The 24,071-nt window shown below is 37.3% G+C and overlaps 8 protein-coding genes across 11 annotated transcripts in view; 4 read left to right on the forward strand and 4 right to left on the reverse strand.

Annotated features, from left to right (window-relative positions):
• Positions 1-26: 26 nt before the first annotated feature.
• LOC148166378 (mitochondrial disaggregase-like) lies at positions 27-988 on the forward strand (the record flags this gene model as incomplete). The annotated part of the gene is made up of 2 exons (XM_088049057.1): positions 27-590; positions 637-988. Coding segments are annotated over 2 exons (879 nt in total), but the record flags the coding sequence as incomplete, so codon positions are not given.
• Positions 989-1,043: 55 nt separating this feature from the next.
• Positions 1,044-2,538, forward strand: LOC148166379 (replication factor C subunit 2-like). Its single transcript, XM_088049042.1, has 5 exons — positions 1,044-1,366; positions 1,411-1,522; positions 1,571-1,779; positions 1,825-2,230; positions 2,283-2,538. The coding sequence occupies exons 1-5, from the start codon at positions 1,278-1,280 to the stop codon at positions 2,505-2,507; spliced, it is 1,041 nt and encodes a 346-aa protein (XP_087905168.1). The 5' UTR covers positions 1,044-1,277; the 3' UTR covers positions 2,508-2,538.
• Positions 2,539-3,409: 871 nt separating this feature from the next.
• Positions 3,410-6,094, reverse strand: LOC148166380 (uncharacterized). The gene is made up of 6 exons (XM_088049034.1): positions 5,736-6,094; positions 5,336-5,639; positions 5,120-5,286; positions 4,676-5,067; positions 4,160-4,625; positions 3,410-4,111 (listed from the first exon to the last, which is right to left on the reverse strand). Exons 1-6 carry the CDS (start codon positions 5,811-5,813, stop codon positions 3,722-3,724), a joined length of 1,797 nt encoding a protein of 598 aa, XP_087905160.1. The 5' UTR covers positions 5,814-6,094; the 3' UTR covers positions 3,410-3,721.
• A 25-nt stretch (positions 6,095-6,119) lies between these two features.
• LOC148166381 (vacuolar-sorting protein SNF8-like) lies at positions 6,120-6,989 on the forward strand. Its single transcript, XM_088049047.1, has one exon. The coding sequence runs from the start codon at positions 6,219-6,221 to the stop codon at positions 6,972-6,974; it is 756 nt and encodes a 251-aa protein (XP_087905173.1). The 5' UTR covers positions 6,120-6,218; the 3' UTR covers positions 6,975-6,989.
• Positions 6,990-6,998: 9 nt separating this feature from the next.
• On the reverse strand, positions 6,999-8,935 carry LOC148166382 (sodium channel and clathrin linker 1-like). The gene is made up of 6 exons (XM_088049035.1): positions 8,849-8,935; positions 8,730-8,802; positions 8,396-8,680; positions 7,964-8,351; positions 7,637-7,920; positions 6,999-7,598 (listed from the first exon to the last, which is right to left on the reverse strand). The coding sequence occupies exons 1-6, from the start codon at positions 8,875-8,877 to the stop codon at positions 6,999-7,001; spliced, it is 1,659 nt and encodes a 552-aa protein (XP_087905161.1). The 5' UTR covers positions 8,878-8,935.
• LOC148166383 (head-specific guanylate cyclase-like) overlaps positions 8,778-24,071 on the reverse strand; it is a 72,093-nt gene continuing 56,799 nt past the window's right edge. Inside the window, exons 9-12 of one of the 3 annotated variants that reach the window (XR_015771031.1) lie at positions 21,160-21,303; positions 18,172-18,326; positions 17,578-18,119; positions 8,778-8,792 (exon numbers count right to left, since the gene is read on the reverse strand). Coding sequence is in view for 1 of the 3 variants with exons in the window: in XM_088049032.1 (XP_087905158.1) it covers positions 17,921-18,119; positions 18,172-18,326; positions 21,160-21,303 (498 nt within the window). In the remaining 2 variants the exon portion in view is untranslated. Of the gene's footprint in view, positions 8,793-16,543; positions 17,012-17,243; positions 18,120-18,171; positions 18,327-21,159; positions 21,304-24,071 lie in introns of those variants that run through there. The other 2 variants (XR_015771030.1, XM_088049032.1) reach the window with 2 other exon arrangements.
• Positions 9,106-10,736, forward strand: LOC148166384 (histone deacetylase 11-like). Of its 2 annotated transcripts, XM_088049044.1 has the most exons (5): positions 9,106-9,198; positions 9,623-9,863; positions 9,916-10,219; positions 10,271-10,494; positions 10,547-10,736. In XM_088049044.1, the coding sequence occupies exons 1-5, from the start codon at positions 9,194-9,196 to the stop codon at positions 10,715-10,717; spliced, it is 945 nt and encodes a 314-aa protein (XP_087905170.1). In that variant the 5' UTR covers positions 9,106-9,193; the 3' UTR covers positions 10,718-10,736. The 2 variants fall into 2 exon arrangements, with proteins under 2 accessions (XP_087905170.1, XP_087905169.1); XM_088049043.1 differs by having other exon boundaries at positions 9,916-10,494.
• LOC148166385 (RIB43A-like with coiled-coils protein 2) lies at positions 10,734-15,823 on the reverse strand. The gene is made up of 6 exons (XM_088049040.1): positions 14,713-15,823; positions 14,526-14,666; positions 14,313-14,476; positions 14,028-14,268; positions 13,742-13,969; positions 10,734-10,982 (listed from the first exon to the last, which is right to left on the reverse strand). The coding sequence occupies exons 1-6, from the start codon at positions 14,833-14,835 to the stop codon at positions 10,734-10,736; spliced, it is 1,146 nt and encodes a 381-aa protein (XP_087905166.1). The 5' UTR covers positions 14,836-15,823.

Raw genomic sequence — 24,071 nt, forward strand, 5'->3', positions numbered from 1 at the left:
TCATTGCCAATTAATTATTAATTTGAACAGTTTTAATAACATTCCAAATTCTCCCAAATCCTTTTTATAACCTAACAATTTCCCCGTCATCTGCCAAAACACACATAACCTCACTTTTTCAGTTTTCAGGAGGCCAGTTGACGTCGCGTTTAAGACAGTGTCCAAATGCCGTCGTTTTGTTCGACGAAGTCGATAAAGCGCACCCCGACGTTTTGACTGTTCTTCTTCAGTTGTTTGACGAAGGGCGTCTGACTGATGGTCATGGTAAAACGATAGAATGCAAAGACGCAATTTTCGTCATGACTTCGAATCTGGCGAGCGATGAAATTGCCCAACACGGCTTGGGTTTGAGGCAAGAAGTCGAGAATTTGAGATTCAACAGATTAGATAATAAAACCGATGAGGAAATCTCCGACAATATCACTGTTTCGCGAAAATTCAAAGACAACGTCGTCAAACCGATTTTAAAGAAACACTTTAAAAGGGACGAATTTTTGGGGAGGATCAACGAAATTGTTTATTTCTTACCATTTTCGCGGAAGGAGCTTCTTCAGTTGGTTGATCGAGAAATGGCGATTTGGGCGAAAAGAGTACGTTCAATTTCATAAATTTTAGTACTAAATTTACGTTTTTCAGGCTAAAGATAAGCATAAGATCGATTTGAACTGGGACAGAAGCGTAGAATCTGCTTTGGCTGACGGTTATGATGTTCATTACGGCGCTAGATCTATAAAATACGAAGTCGAGAGACAAGTGGTTAATCAATTGGCAGCCGCACATGAAAGTGGTTATATTGGAAAAGACAGCACGGTAGAAATCACTGCCGTGTGGCCGGAAAATGCCACAAGTGCTGAGATTAAACTAAAAGTAAAGAGCAAAGGGGCCAAAAAATTCGTAGAAGTTGAAAAGAGGAAATTGCCTGTGAAGAAACTCAGTGCTATATTTGGATAATTGATTTAATAAAATGAATAAAGTCGTAAAAGTTTTACTCAATTTGTCCTGATTTGGCGCTCAATGTTTGAAATCTGCTCTCCCATTGGTTGCACAATCAGTTTCAAATTCAAATTATCATTGCTGTCGAGCAGACGTAATTTCAATTACCAGAATCGTTTAATCATTGCCAATTAATTATTAATTTGAACAGTTTTAATAACATTCCAAATTCTCCCAAATCCTTTTTATAACCTAACAATTTCCCCGTCATCTGCCAAAACACACATAACCTCACTTTTTCAGTTTTCGGAGGGAAACACGACGTTGCCTTAATAATATAAATAATGGAATCGATGGAAGTGGACTCAGCTCCAATTCCCGGCCCCTCTAAAGAAGCGCCAGCAGCCCCTAAAAAGTCCGAGAGCCTTCCATGGTAAGTTTCAATTTTCAATTTTCCTCTTTTCAACTCTCTTGCAGGATAGAAAAGTATCGACCGCAAACATTCCAAGAAATTGTGGGGAATGAGGACACAACCACCCGTTTATCAGTGATAGCAAAACAAGGAAATTTACCAAACTTGATCATTGCCGTAAGTCTTGTTAATTTAATTACAAATTTACAAACTCAAACGTTTCAGGGCCCCCCTGGCGTGGGTAAAACTACCACAATCCTCTGCTTGGCTCGCATTCTCTTGGGCACCTCTTTCAAAGACGCCGTCCTGGAGCTCAACGCTTCCAACGACAGAGGCCTTGATGTCGTCAGAAATAAGATCAAAATGTTTGCCCAGCAAAAGGTGACACTACCATCAGGGCGCCACAAAATCATAATCTTGGATGAAGTGGACAGGTGCGGGAATTCGCCTCCTTTTAAAAACCTTATAATTTATTTTAGTATGACTGAGGGGGCCCAACAAGCTCTGAGACGCACCATGGAGATCTACAGCAACACCACGCGATTTGCTCTAGCTTGCAACTACAGCGAGAAAGTCATCGAGGCGATCCAATCCCGTTGCGCTGTTCTACGATACTCTCGTTTAACAGACGCACAGGTTTTGGCAAGAGTCATTCAAATTTGTCAAAAAGAGAATGTTGAGTACTCTGAAGATGGCTTAGAAGCGGTTGTTTTCACAGCTCAGGGCGATATGAGACAAGCGCTGAATAACCTCCAGTCCACTTTTAACGGTTTTGGGGTTGTCAACGCCGCCAACGTGTTCAAAGTCTGTGATGAGCCTCATCCTATGCTCATCAAAGACATGCTCAACAGTTGCATCAGTGGAGATATTAGGAAAGCGTTTAAAGTAATGTTGAAGGGGGCCACGTATTTGTTTTTATTATTTTTCTTTGTTTTAGATTGTTGATCACTTGTGGGGTTTAGGATACGCCGCTGAAGATATAATTAAGAACATCTTTAAAGTGTGTAAAACTATGGATATTGATGAGCCTTTGAAGTTGGCGTTTATCAAAGAAATTGGGATAACGCATATGAGGATTGTTGATGGATTGTGCTCTTTGGTGCAGATGTCCGGGCTTTTGGCGCGGATGTGTGTGGCGGCTAAAGGGATCAAAGAGTTGTAATTTATTATTATATTTGGTATTTTTAACTTAATGCTGTTTTTATCATCTTTCCTCGATATCTGTTTAATTTTCCGAGAGAATCAATTCGAATTGCACGACACGTCAAACAGGTGATTTTAACCCTTTAACTGTTATAAACGAATATGACATTTTTCTCGTAAACTACAAAAGATAAGAATTTGAAATTTTAGGAACAAAAATAAGCAAATAAGACAAATCGAATGACAATATTCACGTATTCGTGACACTTCCCGTTATGCCGAAAGTAGTAGTCAACTTGCTTATTTAAAATGGAACACCCCATATTTTATTGTATTTTCAGTTCTACATCCAAATTATGGGTGACTTTATGTATAATGTACTGTACTTAAATTGAACCATTTCAGAGGTGTAAAAAAATTGCAAAACAGAAGTGAAATTTTCTTTCCGAAATAACTACCCTATAATCTATTTCAAAATCGCCACGTTAATTGGAAAATAAGCACAATACAAACGTACAATAAAATTTTGCGTTAACTTTATGTAAGTGTAGACACATTTCCTACTAGAAATACGGAAAAAAGGAGTGATTTTACTATTTTGTTTTCAATTTTTTTAAGCAAGCTTTGGAATGGTGACAACTCAATTTTATGTGGATTTTTTATAAACAAATTTGGTGGCTAATAGAAATAAAAAATGTTTGCGGAATTTTTTTTAAAAGCAAATTTAATATATGTATTTTTTTTGAAGAATCGAGATATTTCAGAAATGATACAATTTAGGTATAGCACGGTATACAGACATCTTCAATTTGGATATAGAATTCAAAAATGCAATAAACTATAGGGTGTTCTATTTAAAATAAGCAACTGCGACTTCCGGCACAACAGGGTTAATTTTGTGCAACTAAAATACAGGGCGAATTCTCTCTGGTAATACTAGATTTATTCAGTGTATCTGTTTTGCATAACATCATTAAAATTTTTAATAAACTTACATCCTAAGCATTTAACGTAGAGAATAAAAAAATATTAGTTCTAGTATAATACATGATATGAATTTCATAAGATGGCCACTTAATAAAAAACAACATTAAAGCTCTCAAAAGTTGTCACTTTACAACACTATATAAAAAATGGATCAAAAATACAAAACAACCCTTAATCTACACTTGTGAACAATAAAAATTGCACAAAGCTACCCTACAACTTACAAAAATATAAAAATTTTCAGTATCACTTTTTAAAAAAGGTAACGGGTTCCTTGCGTTCCTTCTCTAAATTATTTCTGGTCAAATTGAACGCTTCTGTTTTCTCAAAATCCACCTTTTTGTAAACAGTATTACTATCACCTGAAGATTTAGACGGCATCGTCGCCGTGTTGTTGGATAAACTCGAAGGACAATCTAAATCCAAATCCAAATATTGCATCTTAACGGGTAGGTAATGATATATTTGTTCTTCTTGGTTGTTTTGCGAGAGTAAACTTTCATGGGAGCGCCCCAACCCTTGGAAAGTCGGACTAGGAGCAGCTCTCAGTCTGCGGGTGTCATCTTCGTTCTTCCGCCCACTCGTCGGACTAGCTGGCAAAATTGAATTCGTTTTCACCTTCCGGTTATGCGCTTCCTGTAACATCAAACCTTGATTCAACGAAACCCCCCAGATCAGTCGTACCTGCAAAGGAGTGGGAGGCTTCAATTTCCTATCCACCGACGGCGCGTTCCTCGGCGACGACGGCTCGGGATTTGAACACGACGACAAAGAATCCGACAGCTTTCTTTTCGGTTTCAAATCCCTGTTGACAATGGGGGGCGGCATCAATTGACTGTCTGTTAACAAAGGACTTGGTAAATTTGAATACGCGGTCGTGGAGGAACTCTGTGAGAGAGGCGATGCAGGCTCGTCGGCGATGTCTTCAGCGTCGTACCGAAACACTTGATTTGAACTCGTCGACGGCTTCGGCGAAATGTCGTATCGGAAGATTTGACCCTCCACTTTCACCGGCGCGGCGTTGTTGTAACAGTGCCGTCGAAGCAGCATGTTACGGACGGTTTCAGATTCGATGATTTGGTGCGAACGCGGGAAGTCGTACATGTCGTCGGTGATGACGCCCGACGGTTTTTTGTCCTCCTCTGGAACACTAAGACCACCACTAAGCAATGAAGGAAAGTGAAAATTAAAAATAGTTACTCGTTCTTATTGTTGGGGCTCTGCACGGTCAGATTCATGTAGCTAGACGGCGCCACGTGAGCCGACTTCGGGGGCCTCGGAGGCGCCGCAATCCCTTCGACTTTACTTTTGGTGAATTTCTGCGTGACGACGACGTTGATATCCGCCATGTCGTCGTCGGTGAAGACGCTCTCAGAGTCCGTCGGGCTCTGCAAGGGGGAGTTGGTTTTATGTTTCTTGTTGTTCTGCTCGGGTTCTTGGTGAGGGGAAAGCACCCTCGGACTGTCGTAGAATCGTGGATCTTGCATGTCATTCACGTAGTTTAGATAGTTTCGTTGCGAAATTCCGTAAGTTTGGTTCGTCTGCGTCCGGAAAGCGTTTTTCATGTTTTGTTGGAGGAGAGTTTTGAAATCCTGCGGGAAATCAAGGAATTAGTCCAATTAAATGTCTGGGAGAGTTCCTTACTTGGTCTGTTAAAATGGGCGTTTTCCCGGTAATACATTCAGAAATCGGGATGTAAGGACTAGTGCTAACTGGTGATACTGGAGGAGTCTCATTCACAACATTCCCATCATCCTTGTCTTCTTCACAGTAAATATCCAAATCCACCGCGTTGTTCTCAGATATGTGCACTAAAAACAACTTTAAACCCCAAATTCGTGTGATAATTAACAGACTTACAGTCTTCTTCATCACTCATTGATTTCAGTCCACAGACTTTACAAATACAGTTGACCCAAGACTTCATTTCGCTCTCAGAGTCTGCCGCTAAATAATAAGTACGTGTTGGAGTTTTAATATCAAAAACATGGTCAAACTTCAATTTGCGCTCATCCAACTTTAGCCCCAAATCCACTTGTTCACAATCATCCAAGTTTATAGACCCTTTCTGCTTCCTGCAGTTCCTATCAGCATAATACGTTAAAATGAACTGATTGGGTATTTCTCCGGAATGTTTCAATGAGAACCATCTTCGTCGCCACCTCTGCAAATATACAATTAGTAATCGCATGAATCATTGTTTGTGTACGAAGGCCCAGCTGATAATTAAAAGAATGCGCTGTTTAAACCGAGGACTTACCGCTCGCCAGATTCGTTTCGTAGGTGGAGACTTTGTTAGCCAACCCTCATAAACAACTTCTTGTCCGCTTTTTGCCATTGTTGGGGAGTTTTAGCATAGTTCACATATTAATGCACAATGACTAATTCTCCTAAAAGTTGTTGAAGACTGATGTCTCTGAATCTCCACAAATCACTTTCAATTCAGGGCGCCAACTTACGAAAGCGAAGACTGTTCCACACCCTACGACTAAAAGGAGCCCCAGTGCAGGACACTCCACCCCAATGACTCCGTCATGATCCTACTACAGCATGAGTCATATCAACAAACAATTTTATTCATTTATTGTACAAACAACACGGGAAATTCAACAAAGTGTCGAATTTTTTTCGTCGTCAGGTTTGTTGACATGGCTTTGACGTTTGACATTTGTGACAGCAACGACTTGTCAAATCTTAACTAACCTAAAACTAAAATAATGCGAAACTAAGTTAAAAGTGCGCGATGAGGCGAAGGGCGGGCCTGGGGGCCATCCAAAAACACAAATTAGAGCAAGAAAAGTACAAAGATAAAGGGAATGAGATCCAGGAGAACCAATTCGAGCAAATGACTCGTCAACTGGAGGTCTTCAAAGTGAACTTGGAGGAGTTCGCAACGAAGCACAAGAACGAAATTCGGAAAAATCCGGAGTTTCGGCGCCAGTTTCAAGAAATGTGCGCCAGTATTGGTGTCGATCCTTTATCCTCCGGGAAAGGCTTCTGGTCGGTTCTTGGAATCGGCGATTTTTACTACGAACTCGCAGTGCAAATAGTTGAGGTGTGTCTGGCGACAAACTACAAAACTGGAGGATTGATCAGTCTAAACGAGTTAAGATCCCGGTTGATTAAAGCACGAGGGCAAGGGAAACAGCACCAGGAGATCACCCAGGATGATTTAATCCGGGCTGCACAGAAGTTGAAGATTTTTGGGAGCGGGTTTATGGTGGTTCCTGTGGGAAAGGGGCAGTACATGGTCCAGAGTATCCCAGGGGAGTTGAGTATGGACCACACGGCAGTCTTGCAACAAGTGACGAGCGCTAATCAGGCCTTTGTCTCCATGGGCTACTTAAGAAGAGAATTAGGATGGGAAGAAGGAAGAGCCAAGAACGCGTTGGAGCACATGCTGGACCAGGGACTCGCCTGGATAGACCTGCAAAATCCCCAAGAAAAACTGTATTATTTCCCTAGTTTATTTAACGCCTGTATTGACTCCTCTGCTTAAATTTTTTAACAAAAACAGTCTTTATCATCTAGCTGACCCCATTTCCGGCAGAGTTATCGTGGTGATCTTAGAGACGTCTTGGGAAATTGTTTCGAGGAATTTCCGATACTCAAACATTTTCACGTTTGCGTCCTTCAGCCGCTCATTGAGCATTTTATTCTCGTGCTTAACTCTATTATTCGCCATCTTCAGCTCTGTTATGACCCTCTCCAACTGATCAGTGATGTCTTTGGTTTCACACCGCCACTTCTTGTTGATTTCGGTCTGTGATTGCAACTGCTCCTGCAGCTCTTGGACGATTTGGTTGTGCACACTCTCCACCTCCTGCCTCTCTATACAAGTCTGTTGAAACGAGTTCTTCGTTTCTTTCAGTTGCTCCTTAAAACTGATTTCCATGGTGGAGATCTTCTGATTGAGAGAGTTCATGGCGTTTTTACTCTCACCAACTTTCGCTTTGCTTGCGTCCAACTCCACTTTCAGTCTTTTGATTTCGTTCCTCAGAGCTGTCTTCTCCGCTTCTTTAGCATTGATATCGCGTTCGTAATACTGCGACATTTGATTGAGGTCGTTTTTGATTGTTTCCATCTCGGATTTGTACTGAATGCAGCGTTTCTCTGAAACCAACTGAAGAGACCTCAAGAGTGTCAACTCCTTCAACTCACCAGTTTTTGAAAAGTGGACTCTAGATTCTTCTCCAGACTCAACACCTTTGAGATTCCTCCATCGCCCCCTTTCTTGAGATTCTCGATCTCCATTTCTAAGACCGCGCATTTTTTCGCGTAGTTCTCCACTTCGGACTCCTTCACTTTGACGAGCTCCTGGTGCGTTCGCAACGTGTGCGTCATCTGACTGACTGTGGTTTCGTAGTCGCGCTTGATTGTTTTGATTTTCACGTCAGTTTCGTTGATGAATTCGTTCAAAGTCTGGGAGAGTTTCGCAATTTCCTCTAAAACGATTTGTTAAAACTGGGAATTATGAAAGAGACGAACCTGTGGCGTGGTGCTCTCGGATCAGAGCGGCGTCCTTTTCCCTGAGCGCGGCGTCCACGACTTGCAAGGCTTCTTCGACTTTAATTTTACAGTCTTTGACTGTTGTTTTCAACACCACTGTCTCTGCGGTCTTCCGTTTCAAATCCTTCTCCAGTTGGCGTTTATCCCCATTGACCTCACTGATGCGTTTCTGAAGATTCAACACTTCGGTTTCAAGATTTTTGATGATTTTGAAGGCGTTTCCTTGGCTTTCGATGCTACCAGTGATCTCCGTGTCTTTCACCTGCAGCTCTTTCGTTTTTAGATTGATGGTTTGTTCAAGTTTCGTTTTGGTGTGTGCGACTATTGTTTGAAGATCATTGAGCTTCCGTTCGTACGAATTTTTAAGCTGGAAAGATTTCAGTTAGTTGTAATTACCCCGCTTGGTCTCACCTCGATTAGTTTGGAGCTGGGGACAAGTCCTTGCGTGTTGTCTCGGTAGATTCTAACTTCGTTTTCGAGCTGCTCAACGGCGTTGGAGGCGTTCTGCCACAACTTAATCGCATTGTCTTTTTCTTCAGTGACTGCCTTCAATTGGAGCTGCAAATTTCGGACGAAATCGCTCTCTTTGAATGTGTGATTAACTTCGTTTTTCGATAATCCGTGTAAAACTTTGTGGAGCTCTTGGCTGAGATGGTTGTTCTCATTCAGAGCCCGTTTTATCGTTTTTTGTTCAGCCTGAAGAATTTAATTAAATAGAGTTATTTAAACACTTTAATTTGATTACCTGGACTGAATCCAACTCCCCAGTGACATCCTTCAGAGCGGCCTCGTAATTTTCGATGAGGGACTGAAAATTTCTGTTGAAAAACTCGTGTAGTTACTTCTTGAAGTAATCAAACTTACTGCGCATTAGAATCCCCGGAACTGATCATAATAAACGCGTAAAAAGACCATCATAATGTTGACATTTTCCCAATTTTCAAATTTTCAAATTTCGAATTGAGAGCCATCTACTGAAGGTCGCGCCGAACTAACAGTTACTGCAACGCGGATGAAACGGGAAATGAACACTTTGGACGTTTATTTGTTCAAGTTTTCGAATATTTACAATTATTTAATGGATTTTGGATAAATGTGATGCTAACAAGTGGTGCAGTTTGTTTGTGTTTGCGTTAGAATTCGACCGGATCTCGGCCAGCTGGCCATTCACGATCGATAATTCTCGGCGGGAAATTTCAAATTTGAAAGATGCGGTAAGTGTCTCCAAAATATTTCTAATCTTTTTATAGCCATTCTAGAGCACGTAGGGCCGGTTTACAGAAGCTACGTTAAATCTTTAATTTCAATTAAATACTTATCATGTTAAAGTGGCGTTTTTCCGCCAATCAAATGTAACCAATCGTCAAATTAGTTGCGAGATTTACTTAATTTCAATTAAGCTATTGTGTAAACTGGCTCGTAATCAAATTTTTGTACAATAATAGTTGTATGGATCGATGGCGCCACCATAGATCGACCAAAAATGTTTGTGGCCAGAAAAGACTTACTTTTAGGCCGCTTAAAAAAGAATATTTTTTTGGTAGTACACTGCGCGCCAAAAAGTAGGGATATTTATTTCGATACAACACTGCGCGCCAAAAATTAGGGATACTACAGTTTCGTGTTTTTTTTTTCCAGTACGACTTTATATCAAGAAATAAGATCCGATCAGTGGCCGATAGTGTATCGCCCCGAGTACAACGTCCGTTTCGTGGGCTTGGAGAGGCTGCACCCTTTCGACGCCGGGAAATGGGGGCACATTTTCAAGTACATAAAAACTGCGGGTCTCCTCTCTGAAGACGCCGTCGCCGTGCCAAATGAAGCAACCGAAGAAGACTTACTGGTGGTCCACACTAAGAAATACCTGAGAAGCTTAAAGGTGAGGTGGCGAAACCATTCGGAGGTGTTTTTAATGAATGTAATTTTTACAGTGCAGCTTTAACGTCGCTGCGATAGCGGAAGTAGTTCCGCTGTGTATCGTGCCAAACTATTTAGTTCAGCGGAGCTATTTGCGCCCCATGCGTTTCCAGACTGGTGGTTCTATTTTGGCCGGAAAACTGGCTTTGGAGAGAGGCTGGGCTATTAACATCGGGGGCGGTTTTCACCATTGTTGTGGTAGTAAAGGTGGCGGGTTTTGTGTCTACGCTGATATAACTTTATTGATCCATTTTGTGTTTAATCATCACCCTCAGACTGTTCAAAACGTCATGATTCTGGATTTAGATGCTCATCAGGGTAATGGATATCAACGGGATTTTAAAGATAATCCCAACGTCTACATTGTAGACGTGTACAACAAAGGGATTTATCCCTTCGATAAGCGCGCGAAGGAGTACATTAACAAGAAGGTCGAGTTGAACCACTTTACTGAAGACGCGGAGTATTTGGAGAAAGTCGCCAAAAACTTCGATGAGGCGTTAGAAGAGTTTACTCCTCAATTGATTGTCTACAATGCTGGAACGGATATTCTAAAAGGAGACTCTTTGGGTTGTTTATCTGTATCACCGCAGGTTTGGTCGACGCAAATTTATTAAAACTTTTTCTAACTTTTGCCATTTCCAGGGAATAATTGAAAGAGATGAATTGGTGTTTAGAAAAGCGCGTGCTGGCAACATCCCGATAGTGATGCTAACGAGTGGCGGTTATTTGAAGAAGACGGCGAGAATTATAGCCACTTCCATCATAAATTTGCATGACGCCGGGCTCATCACTGGTCCGCTTTCAAAATACTAAAATAAAAAAACTTGTACTATCTTGTTGATTTATTGAACTGCTCGTAGAACTCCGGCGTTGGGCGATTCGTGTAGACGATCTTCTCCAGGAAGTCTTTACGCAGTTTTTGTTCCTCAGCCAGCTTCCTGTTTTCTTCCGCGAGATTCTTTATTAGTTCCCTCTGTTTGTGGGCGTCCTCTTTGTCCATTAGAGAGACCGTTCGTTGCGTTCCATTGATATACTCATCGAACTCTCGGTCCATTCGCTTCTCTAGTTCTTTTCGTTTCTGTGGATTTTTCGTTTAATTATGGGGGATACGACCAGTTCGTCCCCGAATGTTTGCTCCCGACAATTCATCCCCTGGTCAATTTGTTCTCGTAAAAGAGGTTTCTGTATATACAGGGCGTTCTGATTATTAAACAGTAATCGGTTTTTCAAAATTAGCTTTAGCAATTTTAATGTCAAATTTCAGGCTAAACCAGCTGTAAAAAATCGATGTTGCTCTACAAACAATGCCATTAAATGTTAGGGCAACATCGCTTGGAAGATTGAAGCAACAATTGTCGAAAGCGCAAAAATTGGTTTTAAGAAACATGTAAAATTTTATGATTTAAGATTAAACACCGGAAAGAAATCGATGAAAATAGTAAATTTACACTTCAATTAATTAAATTGGACAGTCAAACTTTTGATTTTCCTTTGCTTGTTGCCAAAATCGCTTCTTCAAAATTTGAAAAAACAATTGAAAATCAAAAAAACTAGAGATGATATGATAAACCTGTCGACGGATTCTTACACAATAAGGTCTAAATTATAAAGAACTGTTGATACTTTTTCGGAAAAAAAAGAAAAGTTAAATTTTGTTGGACTGTGTTATTAATATTGTTTGAAAAATATTCTAAATCATTTTCAATGACTGAAGAAAATGTCTTTTTAAGATCAAACAATTGCAAATGAATTTTTAACTTTTAACTCTGTCTATGTCCGCCAAAATAAGAAATTACATAAAAGTAGTAAATCCGTAATATATTATTAAGAATAGTATATTAAAGAACGTGTTTTATAATGGCCAATTTGGTGCACGAGTTCCCGGTGTACAAAACGAGCCCACCAATGTCATTATAAAACAAGTCCTTTATACTATTTTTTAGAATTTGCACCCTTTTTTTAATAAAAAAATTAAATTTTCCAACTTTAAGTGTTTTCGTGTTACACGATTGGTAATGGTTCTGTAACCACGACTTGCCACTTGATTTTCAAATTCAATTTAAAATTTGACATTTATTAACCTCACAACCAGTATTCACATCTATTATACAACGTGTTTATAAATGTTTCTAGCATCAAGGGTGGCTATGAAATGTCAAAAAAATGTGCCGCTCATTACAATTGTGGGTTTCGATTTGTCAACTGACATTTGCAGTTAACCTCAAACATGGAGCAAAGTAAGTTTTGAGAAATAAACTGTTCTAGTTGTGGTTTAAAACATGAAAGTCAAAAATTTGGATCCAAAACCGTAACTAAAGCGTCATTGAAGTAAGTAGCATTATAAATAATTTTGCTGATAGTTATATTCACTATGAAAACAAAGCGGCACAATAGGGTACGACAGGAATTCCAAAGCCACGCTTGATGCTAGAAACATTTATAAACACCTTGTATTTAAGTACAATTATTGTTGGCCGCAAAGGAGAATTCAATTATATTGATACATTTTTTATTCACGCAGTAATTTATTAAACACGAATCGTAAAATCCAAATTAACCAAGAACTTGACAGGAAACAGGTGACAGCCAGATTAATTAGGTCTGCCAATTAAAAAACAAAATTTCCTACTTTGAGTTCTTTCATAGATACATTAGATGCAAAGAACGTCTAAAAATAAGTTTGAATGAGCGCGTTAGATTCCTGCAATACAGTAGAATCTCGATTATCCGGGTGCAGATTATCCGTACAAGGGTGTTTTTTCGATTATCCGTGCCTCGATTATTATCTGTGCTTTACAGAAAACACACAAATGGAAAAATAACTACTTCGTACTTAAACTTATAGAGTATTAGATTTTTTTTACTAAAAAATAGTTGCTTTTATGTAATATGTCTGATAAGAGTTGAGTTTTAATTTCGTTCAACTTTTAAAATTGCTATTGTTAAGATGTTGAAACATTTTGTTAAAGTTTTTACATATTTTGAATTAGAAAAACGTTTCAAATAATTCTGTTGCCTTAAAATTATGTTTATTCAACAACTCGATTATCTGATCCCGAGGTTGCACTGTATTCATAAAATAAATACTGGTTGTTTAAACTCTCACGATGTCAAAATAGATATTTAAAAAGCAAGTTGGTTATTGAAAGCGATTAATAATTAAGCGATTATTTAAAACTTCTCCGGTGTTCGAATATTAAAAAATTCATCAAAAAAAATTGGTACAAATGTGGTTATGCAACCAAATATATAAAAACTAAAGTGTGATGATGGATGTGTCCGCAGTTGTCAAATTTTATTGTAATTCTAAACGATGTCTATCGAACTAGAAGTTTCTATACGAAGAATAAATCGTCTAATCGTCGTTTTGACTTTGTATTAGTAAACAAACAGATCCAGGGTCTTCAGAACCGCGTCTTCAGATTATTATTGAATTTTTTGAATTGCGTGTGTAATTGGTTGCTTATAATAAACACATTAAATCATTTATTAATAGCCCATTTTAAGGCATGATTTTACCCGACAAATCATGCATTAATAGTACCTGAAAACAAACGATCACTGGAAAAATAAATTATTATTATTAACAATTTTAAGGGTGGCTACAATAAATTGTTGCCAGATCCTTATGTAAAACGGATTACATTTTAATTGTGTGTGACCGCAAATACGTGCAGTTGATGCTCTTATTATTATTATTATTACAGCGGATGTAAACAAATTTTTCCGGGACAAATTTGCGGGGGACGAATTACCGGGCAACAAAAAAGTCGGGGACCAATTGGCGGGGACGAACTGCCCGCAAATCAATTATGGACGGTTGAAAAAGAGACAAACCTTGGCGTCTTCGATTTGCGCAAGTTGGTACTCGCGGACTTTCTTCTTCTCTTCTTCAGTCATGCCTTTGTATAGATAGCCGATTCTTCTCCCAGGCCCCAGATTGCTTATTGAAACATCCGGATTTTCCGTCAAGAAGTCGCTCGTCATAAAGTTGTACATTTCCGCCAAAGAGTCTTCGTGTTCTCGTTTGAGTCTCTTCATCTCCTCCATTTTTCTTTCGCCGGCCTGTTGTGGTAAAATTTTAATTATTCCGGTGCTAATAAGTAACGTCAAGTCACGTTACCAACGCTCGGTTGAATCTTATACAGGCTTCCTCGAGGCGTTTCCGGCATTCTTTCTCCATTTGATCAAGTTGAAGAGCCCTTTGATCCCGAGTCTTCATGGCTTCTCTGTAGGCCTCTTCCGCCGCTTTCCGCTCCTTATCAGCCGATTCTTTTTCCATCATCTGTTGGTCCAGCCACGCTCTTACCTGTTCCTGTTGTACTTTAGCCCGTTCCGCGCTTGCTAAATCCTCGCCTTCAAATCTAAAAACAATCTGAATCCGCCTTTGAATTCAACTCAATTTTACTTTTGCGCTGATGATGGTCCGCATTTCGTATCATCATCGTCGGTTCTACACGGAGCGTCTTTTTTTCTTCGCTCGGGATCGTTGAGATCGAACTCTCTTCTATCTTCCGGTCGCTGGCAGCACATCCGGAAATAATTGATTTCTTGTTGCAGTTTCAAGCGTTCCTGCGGATAATTCCGTGGCGCTTAAAAAATCCCAAACTTATTTCTTTACCTGTTTTTCTTTTTTCGCCAACGCCAACGCAATTTCATCATCTTTCTTTCGTTGTTCGTCGAATATCCGGTCTATACGGGCTTGCTCTTCTTGTTGCCTTTTTTTCTCTTCGATTTGTCTTTGTAAGGTCTCATAATCAATCTAAGTTAAGCGATTAGATGGAATTGATGCTGAATGAGTATCTCACCCCAAACAGACGTTGACGAGGATTGAAAATGCGCTTCTTGCGTTCTTCTTCGAGGGCTCGCCGTCTCTCGATTAGAGCGGCTTCTCGACGGTCACTTTCGGTGGTTAATTGGAAGTTCAGCATTTTGACGAGGAGATTCTGGCAGTAAACAACACGCAGCTATGGCAACGCCGAGGGCGCGCACTCCGAAAATACAGTGCGTTGCATAAAAATAGACGCACCCCTATTTTTCATTTTTTCTTATTTTTTATGACAAATTTGGTGCTTTAGTTCTGTCACAAGATACCAAAGAATTAAACTTAAATAACGAAGGCAAACACAGAATTCCATTATTAGTTGTTGCAAAATAATAGACGCATCTAATAATTCGGCACTTTCAATGCATTGGTTGATTGTATTATAGATTATGGGGCGTAGAAATCAATTAAATGAACTTGAAAAAGGACGAATTATTGAATTAACTCGGCGCGTCATATTGGAAGATTACTAGGTAGATCCGACCATGTAATAAGAAATTTTCTCCATGATCAAGAAGATTATGGAAGGACGAAAAAGAAAACTGTCTAGGCGTACTGGTTTGGCGAATAATTGAAAGAAGCCCCCATACTCGTCGTCAGAAAATAATTCACGAGCTTCCCTTGAGTCGAAATGACAAACTTAGAAGGTTAAATTTTGCAAGAGACAATATGGTCAATGACCTGGTATGCCCCCCCCCAAATTTACATCTAAAATTAATTCATAAAATAATTAGATTAAAGACTCTGATTCTAAGAAGTTGATTTCTTCTGTTTTTGACTTACAAATTATATTCAGTAATGAAAAAAAATGAATTTTGATTAATGATCAAAGAAAAAAAGAATTGGCTTTTCCTACAACTCGATAGCAAAAAGAACCAAAATGTTCTTAATTTGCGATTGATACCATTTTGAACAGAGCATCGACAAAATTTGACTTTTCAACAAGATAACGCTCCAATTCATAAAAGTGTCAGCACAATAAATTGGTTAAATAATCACCACATTACTAACATGGACTGGCCGCCATGTTCGCCTGATTTGAATCCCATCGAGAATGTTTGGGCGATTACAGTAAAAAAGGTTATGCCAATAATAAGCAGTATTATCAGACGGAAGATTAAAAACGCGCCATAATTGCAGTTTGGGAAGATTTACCACAAGATGTTCTGTTAAATCTACAGTTTGTCCCCGGATTGAGTTCACAAGAGGGAAAAAAAGTTTATTTTCCATGTTACAAAAAAATGACAAAAGAATAACATTTTTTGCTTATTTCAAAACAGATAAATCTGCAATTAAAATTTCAAAATTATTAGTTTGTACTCTTAAAATTAATTTTTTCATTATTTTTTTTTATTAAATTTTGTAATCGTATTTAAATAATAGAAAGCTGTGGATTCACAATATCAAATAGTGCGTTAAAAATTGAAAGAAAATTTACCTAATAGTGTAAGTATTAAAAAATTGCAAAAGAAATGCAATTGCATCCTTAACAATAATTGAGAAAATTCGACACCATCTTCAAGAATTACGAGTTAGAATTGAACTATGTGCTAAAACAGGTAATGGGTCAATCAAATAATGGAAATTGGTGTGAGTTAAGGAACAAATTTCATTTCTTTGACATTTTTTGCAAAAGTAAAAATAAAAAGTTTTTCGTTCTTTTTTGTTTTTTTTTGATTTTAAGAACGCAGCTTAAAATTAAAGACTTATTTATTTTAAATTAAGCAAAAAATATTATTCCTTTGTCATTTTTTTGTAAAATGAAAAATAACGTTTTTTTTCTCTTGTGAACTCAATCCGGGGACATACTGTATATAATTCTATGGAAAACAGAATTTTTAAGTTAATTGAAAAACAGGGTAATTATACTAGTTATTAAAGTTGTTAAATTTGTTAATTAAACTGTAGTAAAAGCAGTTAGTTCTCAGTGCGTCTATCATTTTGAAAATCGATTTTTGACTCTTATTTAATGTAAAACGCACCAATCTTCGTAATTTTTGGAGTGAAATACTATTTTAGTTATATAATTATTGGGGCAATATTAAAATCCCAAATACCTGCCTGCAAGTTTTAAAAAACGAGATAATAAAAATTTTGTCCCAAAATGGGTACTTATCAGCGAGGATCCATTTAAATATCACTTTCCTAGAGCATCGGGATCAGGCAGAAACTCCGAAGTAAAGACTTTGCCTTGCAGTGATGTTTCACCAAAGTTTGGGATAACAAAGTAAAGAAACTTTTGAAGTTAAGGCCTACATCGTGTCGGCGGAATGAGCGAAGAGCTATTTAAGAAAACATGAACTTGTAGATTGTGGCGCATCAATTTGGAGGAAGAAATCTCCGCTATTGATTATATGATATTCATTTTTTATTGATTCAGCCAATCTAATTAGGCCGCTGTTTAATGGTGAATTTCAACGCAAAAGTGGGATCTAAATTGAAATTAATTGATTCCTTGAAGTTGGGTCGGTGCGGTGAAATCGAATTGGGTAACTTAATTAGAAGTAAAAGGGCAGCAGTTGTGTTAATTTATTCAAAAAAAAGTTGGAAATCAAATGACAGCAATAAAATATCATTACCACTTACGTTACAACAACATTTTAGAATCGTTTCTTATTTTTTTCTCTTAAAAAGCTTATGAATGAAGGAAAGACAGTCGTTTAAATGAACTGGCTACGATTTTACAAAGTTCTAGCTCCGAAGTTTAGAACAAACGCTTTATACTTTCAGATAAATAGAAATGGGATTCTTTTTACATGCAATCAACGTGTTGTTGAAATTGTGAATCTCCCAGGTACGAGTCCTTAGTTTGAACACAGTAGAAATCCATTATAGGTAAAATACTTACATCTAACTTACACCAAGTTAGTGAATAGCAAAGGTAACAAAGCACTGGTCACAGTTTTTACATATTTACAAAAATCACAACAAGCTGTGAAAGTGAAGAATTACCAGCACTGGTCGGATCAACCAAAGCGCCACTGTGCTGCAAGAAATCTAAAGATATATACAGGTTGAACTTGGTTATTTTTTTGGGTTCACCCTGTATTTCCTACTCTCGACCAGTGCACCTTTATTGCAAGAGCGGCCAATGCCCCTCCAGCTCGCTATATACACCTGTGCGTTATTGCCAAATCCGAAGAAGTTATAGTACAAGTGTTGGGTAAAAAAGTGATTATTGCTAGTCTTTATTAAGATATCTCAGAGCTGAGCCCGATATCCTTCAATCCCACCTCGATGTGTTGAGTGAGTGACACTTCTTCTTCTAAAGAGGCATGTTTGTATCCTGTTAGGAAGTGGCAGGTTCCCGTGATGTTCTTGGGAAAATCTTTAGGGAGACATTCAGGATCACGCGTCTCGAAATCGAATCCTCCTATTGTCACGAGTCTCCTGAAATTTGTTATTTTAATCGATAGGGTACAAGTGACGTACAAAGACTTACTCGTATGTGGTGGGGCTGACGTTTATCCTGAGGGGTTCGCTGCCTGACTCGAATTTATTTGCGATTGTGACGTTGTGGCCGAACATGCAATAGCGGGGCATTTTTACACCGACTACTCCTGCCAGGACTGAACCGGTGTGCAGGCCGATACGCATCTGGAAAGAGAGATTTTTAAGGCCACACGTGGTGGTGTCTCAGAGGCGGACTTAAGGAAAGTTCAGTCTCAAGTGTTACTATGAATTTAAAATTTGTAAAAACAGAAAATACAACGAGAATCTAAAAAAAATTACTCCTATTTGTTATTTACTATTATTTCGCGACGTGAGAATTATAAGGTTCTAAAAGTGATTTCTTGTAAAAATTTAAATTGTCTGTTTTGTGATTTTTTTAAACATTTTCTATCATGTATAAAAAAAAAGTGAGTTAATATTTTAACAAGCCAAAATGATTTTAATAGATTCTCTGCCATTTTTTTAAATAAATGCTTAATAAATTAAAGAAATATCACTGATAACGTGAACACTGATCAATTTAATGCAAATGTTAGTTAGAACCTTATAGTTCTCAGGTCGCGATTTGTTGTCGTCTATCGATTTGAGGCGCGGATTTAAAATTTGAGCAAAATTCTGCGTAAAATGAGCTATACTAATGCAAGTTTAATCCAAAAATAAGCGAGATATCGGTTTTAGTCATAAATTTTTTCAAAAAACTCCAATTTTAAAATTTTGGAAAATCTAAAAACGATTTCTTATGTAAAAATCGCGAGAAAAACGATGGCGCAAACCGCATCTCAATATCTGAATCAGTTTCCGAGATATCGAGCACGAATTGTTTTGAACCCTCAAAAATTTGGCCCTCTGGCGACAAACCAAAAATTCAAACGGCCATAACTCAGTTATTTGTTGACGAATTTCAAAAATTCTCATGTTTTTGGATTCAGCCTGACATTCGGCGTAAAATGAGACCCAAATCTGTTGAGTTTGCTTAATAAATTAACGAGGCATTGGTCAAAAATTGTTTTGAAAACGTCATTTTAGGGTGATTTTCAATCAATATTTTCAAAATGAAAACGACGTTTAATAGCTTTGAATTGTACATCAGTCGAAAGAGGAGCTCGAAATCTATCTACTGGCCAAATTTGGGATGTATCGGACAAATAGTTTTCAAGCTATGGCCAAAAATAGAAAAAATGAAAAATTTTCATCGATTGAGTCAAAATTTTTTTTCGCGAAAAATCGACTATCGAATTTTGGGCTTTTGAGAACATTTTCTAACGTAAAATAAGCCGAGAAAAACAATGGCGCAAACCGCATCTCAATATCTCAAATAGTTTCCGAGATATTTAACTTTAAAAATTAGGAAAAATGAGAAAAAACGAACATCAACTTTCCGAAACTTTGATCGGCCCTAGCTGAGTTATTTTTGGCGAATCTGAATTTAAATCTCAGATTTGGAATCTGTGAAAAATTCTGCGTTTATTCATGTATAATAACTTAAGTTTACTCCAAAAAACAAGCGAGATATCGATATCAGAAATTTGGCATAGTTTTAGTCATGAATTTTCGCGAAAAACTGCAACTTTCGACTTTTAAAAATTTTAAGAACTATTTTTTATGTAAAAAATCGCGAGAAAAGCGATGGCGCAAACGGTTTCCAAATATTTCTAATAGTTTCCGAGATATTGAGCACGGATTGTTTTGAACCTTCAAAAATTTGGCCCTCTGGCGACAACCCAAAAATTCAAACGGCCATAACTAGTTATTTGTTGACGAAAATTCAAAAATTCTTATGTTTTTGGATTCAGCCTGACATTCTGCGTAATGCGAGCCCAAATTTGTTGAGTTTGCTTAATAAATAAACGAGGCCCAAAATTGTTTTGAAGAGGTCATTTTGAGGTGATTTTTAATCACTGTTTTAAAGGTGGAAACCACCTTTGTGTTAATGCACCAATCCAAAGAGGAGCTCGAAATCTATCAACTGGCCAAATTTAAGATCGATCGCACTAATAATTTACGAGTTATGGCCAAAAATAAAAAAAATGAAAAATTTTCATCGTTTGAGTCGGAATTTTTCTTCGCGAAAAATTAACTATCGAATCTTGGGCTTTCGAGAACTTTTTATACCGTAAAATAAGCCTAGAAAAAGAATGGCGCAAACCGCATCTCAATATCTCAAATAGTTTCCGAGATATTTAACTTTAAAAATGAGGAAAAATGGAAATCAACTATTCGAAACTTTGATAGGCCATAACTCAGTCATTCGTTGTCGCACCTAAATTTTAATTCCAGATTTGGAATCTGTGCAAAATTCTGCATTAAATGAGCGCCAATAGTTCAAGATGTCTCCGTAAATAAGCGAGATATCGACTGAATTATATTTAGAGTCTCTAAAACCGTAAGATAGTTAGTTAACTTTGGTCTTAAAATTTTGGTTTTTGCAAGCTAATTTTTGCCGCTTTGGCTCCCAAAAAGAGAAAACTGAAAATTCCTGAAACTCTTCAGTGTCGAACAATAAATCACCGCAATTTGGACAAACCCATAAAAATTGATAGTTGTTAGAGCTAATCTGTATCTCCTGTTTTATAGTCCAAACTTTCTTCTATTCCTGATAAGAAAATTTATAGTCTTGTCGTAACTGTTGTTTAAAATGTTCTCCTAGAACGTCCGACTTTTATTCGAGAACAACTTTTTTTGTTCGAGCTTATTGACGTGGATAATTTAACTCGTAAAAAGTGACGACTTGGAAATTAGAACCCTCTTGAGCAAGCCTGTAATCAGACAACTGAACATTTTGCCCTCTTAAATCGCTAGTTGAACCTCTTTCACAAAAATTCGTTATCTGAGGGTGGAAACGTAAAAGAAAAATTCATATCGATATTAAACCACACTGAGGTCACATCAAGAGAGATTTCCTTTCAAAATGTTAATAATTTCGCATCACAATTTATTATAATGTCATCGAGGGCGGAAAAAATCCACGCACACTCACCCTTATCGGTTGTCCTTGATGTGTTTGATGATGCGAGCAAGTGTCGATCATCTTTAGCGCCATCCAGGCAATCTGGAGAGCGTGAGTATCCGTTTCCTTGTGCAAACCTCCAGCGACGCAGTATGCATCGCCTATTGTCTCGACCTGAAACAAAATATTCATTACACAACTAGTTATACAATGGTGCTACATTACATCACTCATTGCTATTAACGCATCCGATGCGGAAACAATGTTTTGTTGTTATTATTCTTATTATTATTAATGGAGTGAATTTTCGAGTCGGCGCGACGAAATAGAAAAAGTTTTAAGAGAAAAGCGATTTTGTCGGGTTGTTGCGCGCTCGGTGTAATTATTTTTATTGTCTTTTCCTAAATCAATTCGCAAGTTTTTTAAGCGCGATTTTTAATAAACCTCCAAGGCATGCACCGGGAGATCATTCCGGTCTTTGAAGTTTTCATCGATATCCCGTGAAAATTAATTAAACTCGATGCTTTGTAATGTACACAAAGAAAACATCATTTTGACTGTAAATATTCCCGGACTGCTTTCAGGAGAACGTAGGCAGATCATTCATCTTTCTAATCTTTATTATAAATACTCTGTGGGCTTAAAATGGGTCATAAAAATACTTTTTGGATTAGACCCACCAATGATTAATGATGCGTGTTGTTGCAACGGATTCCAGAAAAAATATCGTTTTCGTGGAGTTGAACTGCCTGAAGACGAGTTAAAGTAAACAAAACAGGGGTCTCGCCGGGTGAGCTGCACGTATAAACTGAACCGGTGGCGCTGGTTATCAAAGCTTTTCAAACAATTCTGGTTAATTCGTTGTCACATCGTGAAAATTACCAGAATTCCGAATTTTTATTTTAGAAAATGGGAATTTTTAGTTCCTTGGCAAAATAAAAATTTCTAAAAACTGCCGTCTTTGGTCTACGATTTTCTAATTTGGGGAAGATGATAAACATGTTCAAACTAGTGAAGTCCCCAAATTTCATTGCCACAGCGTGAAAATCACCAGAGTTACAAATTTTTATTTTAGAAACAGGAATTTTTAGTTCGTTGACAAAATAAAAATGTCTAAAAAGTGTCTTTTCTATTCAACAATTTTTTTAATTTGGGGGAAATAATAAACATGTGCAAACTGTCTAAATTTCATTGTTGTAGTGTTAAAATTATCAAAGTTATGAATTTTTATTCTCAAAAATTCGAAATTTTCGTTCGGCCATAAAAGAAAAAATTCTAAAAAGTGTACCGTTAGTCCACAATTTTCAAATTTGGTGGAAAAGTAAAACATGTTCAAACTAGTAAACGGTCTAAATTTGATTTCCATAGCGTTAAAATTATTAGAGTTACGAATTTTTCTTCTCAAAAATTCGAAATTCCCGTTTGGCCATAAAATGAAAAATTTAAAAATCTTTTTTGGTCTATAATTTTGAAGCTTGGAGGAGTTTAAACTAGTAAACTGTCTAAATTTCATTGCCACAGCGTTACAATTACCAGAACTATGAATTTTTATTCTCAAAAATTCAAAATTTCCGTTCGGCCATAAAATAAAAAATGAAAAATTTCTATTTTTTTGGCTAAGTTTGGAGGAAATAATTAACATGTTTAAACTAGTAAACTGTCCAAATTTCATTGCCATAGTGTTAAAATTATCAGAGTTATAAATTTTTATTCTCAAAAATTCAAATAATCCTTTCGGATCTAAAATGAAAAATTCTAAAAGCTATCTTTTGTGGTCTACAATTTTGAAATTTGGAGAAAATAATAAACATGTTCAAAGTGTTTAATTAAAATAAAATATCGTTCGTTTTCATGAAGTTGAACTGCCTGAAGACGAGTTAAAGTAAACAAAACAGGGGTCTCGCCGGGTGAGCTGCACGTATAAACTGAACCGGTGGAGCTGGTTATGAAAGCTTTTCAAACAATTCTGATTATTATTATCTGTTCATCCGATTTGTTACGCTCTTTAGTCGCATTATCTGTACATTAATGCACATAACTGATTATACGATACTATTGAAAAATTGTTCGATTTGCCCGCAATCGCCATTAATTCAATCAAAAGGTTTACATATTCGTCTTGTTATCGCTTCAACACTGCCAGAAACTGATTCAATTTGGAAGATCGTTTTTGTAATTCTCTACTGCAATTAAAGGGATCGAGGCAATTATTTCGTGGTAATTGAGAGTTGCATCAGACGACTTTTGGTAAATTAAGGAAATGCACAAAGTGCAAGGCGTATCAAGGCGATTAATTTATTTGGTTTGTCAATAGAGTCCGAGTGGAGTCACTAATGAAAACGGATTTATTTGTGTTCTCTTAATTCTGTAAAGCAGCGTATAAAAAAATTGGAGATATTTTCGAAACAAAAGTCAGAAAATGCAGTTTTTAAAGCTGGTGATGTAACACACCTGAAATATCACAATAATTTTGGCCCACATGTCAAAGAGTGACACGGCGAATGACGCATTTTGCTGATTTTTTGTTTGAACATTTGAACTATAAAAGAACGTCCAAATGAAATATTTGTATACATCAGCCGAAATCAGACCTTAATAAAATATTTGTTTGTTGAAAAGATATGCGTGTTTCACATGCGTCACATTCTTTTAGTTGTATGAATATTACAAAATTCTCATAATATTGTTGAAGACATATTTTAATATCAATCTAAAAATATTTGTTATTTTGTGCGTCGATGTAAAAAAAAAGTTTTTTAAATTTGGTGCTGTAACAAAGCTATTTCTGCATTTTCGTTTGAATTCGTTTTGAATGCGTTAAGAGGCCATTTTTACATCGGATGCGTTAATAGTTTCGTTACAAGACCTACCTACATGTTTTTTCATGTACTATTTTCTATTTCGGTGCTTTAAAAGCATCATTAACGCACTATTTTGTAAGT

Source organism: Gnatocerus cornutus, unplaced genomic scaffold, assembly GCF_029298725.1.
Source record: "Gnatocerus cornutus isolate USDA-ARS CGAHR unplaced genomic scaffold, icGnaCorn1.1 ctg00000023.1, whole genome shotgun sequence".
NCBI lineage: Eukaryota > Metazoa > Arthropoda > Insecta > Coleoptera > Tenebrionidae > Gnatocerus > Gnatocerus cornutus.

Excerpts from the sequence above, each read along its gene's own strand:
- LOC148166379 (XM_088049042.1), top strand. The coding sequence starts at position 1,278 with ATGGAATCGATGGAAGTGGACTCAGCTCCAATTCCCGGCCCCTCTAAA. Across the intron at positions 1,367-1,410 it reads AAGTCCGAGAGCCTTCCATG|GATAGAAAAGTATCGACCGC; the intron begins GTAAGTTTCAAT and ends ACTCTCTTGCAG. Across the intron at positions 1,780-1,824 it reads ATCTTGGATGAAGTGGACAG|TATGACTGAGGGGGCCCAAC; the intron begins GTGCGGGAATTC and ends AATTTATTTTAG.
- LOC148166380 (XM_088049034.1), bottom strand. The coding sequence starts at position 5,813 with ATGGCAAAAAGCGGACAAGAAGTTGTTTATGAGGGTTGGCTAACAAAG. Across the intron at positions 5,287-5,335 it reads AATGAGTGATGAAGAAGACT|TGCACATATCTGAGAACAAC; the intron begins GTAAGTCTGTTA and ends AGTTGTTTTTAG. Across the intron at positions 5,068-5,119 it reads CGCCCATTTTAACAGACCAA|GATTTCAAAACTCTCCTCCA; the intron begins GTAAGGAACTCT and ends GATTTCCCGCAG.
- LOC148166381 (XM_088049047.1), top strand. The coding sequence starts at position 6,219 with ATGAGGCGAAGGGCGGGCCTGGGGGCCATCCAAAAACACAAATTAGAG.
- LOC148166382 (XM_088049035.1), bottom strand. The coding sequence starts at position 8,877 with ATGATCAGTTCCGGGGATTCTAATGCGCA. Across the intron at positions 8,803-8,848 it reads TCCGGGGATTCTAATGCGCA|AAATTTTCAGTCCCTCATCG; the intron begins GTAAGTTTGATT and ends GTTTTTCAACAG. Across the intron at positions 7,921-7,963 it reads CCGAGAGCACCACGCCACAG|AGGAAATTGCGAAACTCTCC; the intron begins GTTCGTCTCTTT and ends AAATCGTTTTAG.
- LOC148166384 (XM_088049043.1), top strand. Across the intron at positions 9,864-9,915 it reads AATACCTGAGAAGCTTAAAG|TGCAGCTTTAACGTCGCTGC; the intron begins GTGAGGTGGCGA and ends TAATTTTTACAG. Across the intron at positions 10,495-10,546 it reads GTTTATCTGTATCACCGCAG|GGAATAATTGAAAGAGATGA; the intron begins GTTTGGTCGACG and ends TGCCATTTCCAG.
- LOC148166385 (XM_088049040.1), bottom strand. The coding sequence starts at position 14,835 with ATGCTGAACTTCCAATTAACCACCGAAAGTGACCGTCGAGAAGCCGCT. Across the intron at positions 14,477-14,525 it reads TGGCGAAAAAAGAAAAACAG|GAACGCTTGAAACTGCAACA; the intron begins GTAAAGAAATAA and ends AATTATCCGCAG. Across the intron at positions 10,983-13,741 it reads CGCAAATCGAAGACGCCAAG|AAACGAAAAGAACTAGAGAA; the intron begins GTTTGTCTCTTT and ends AAAAATCCACAG.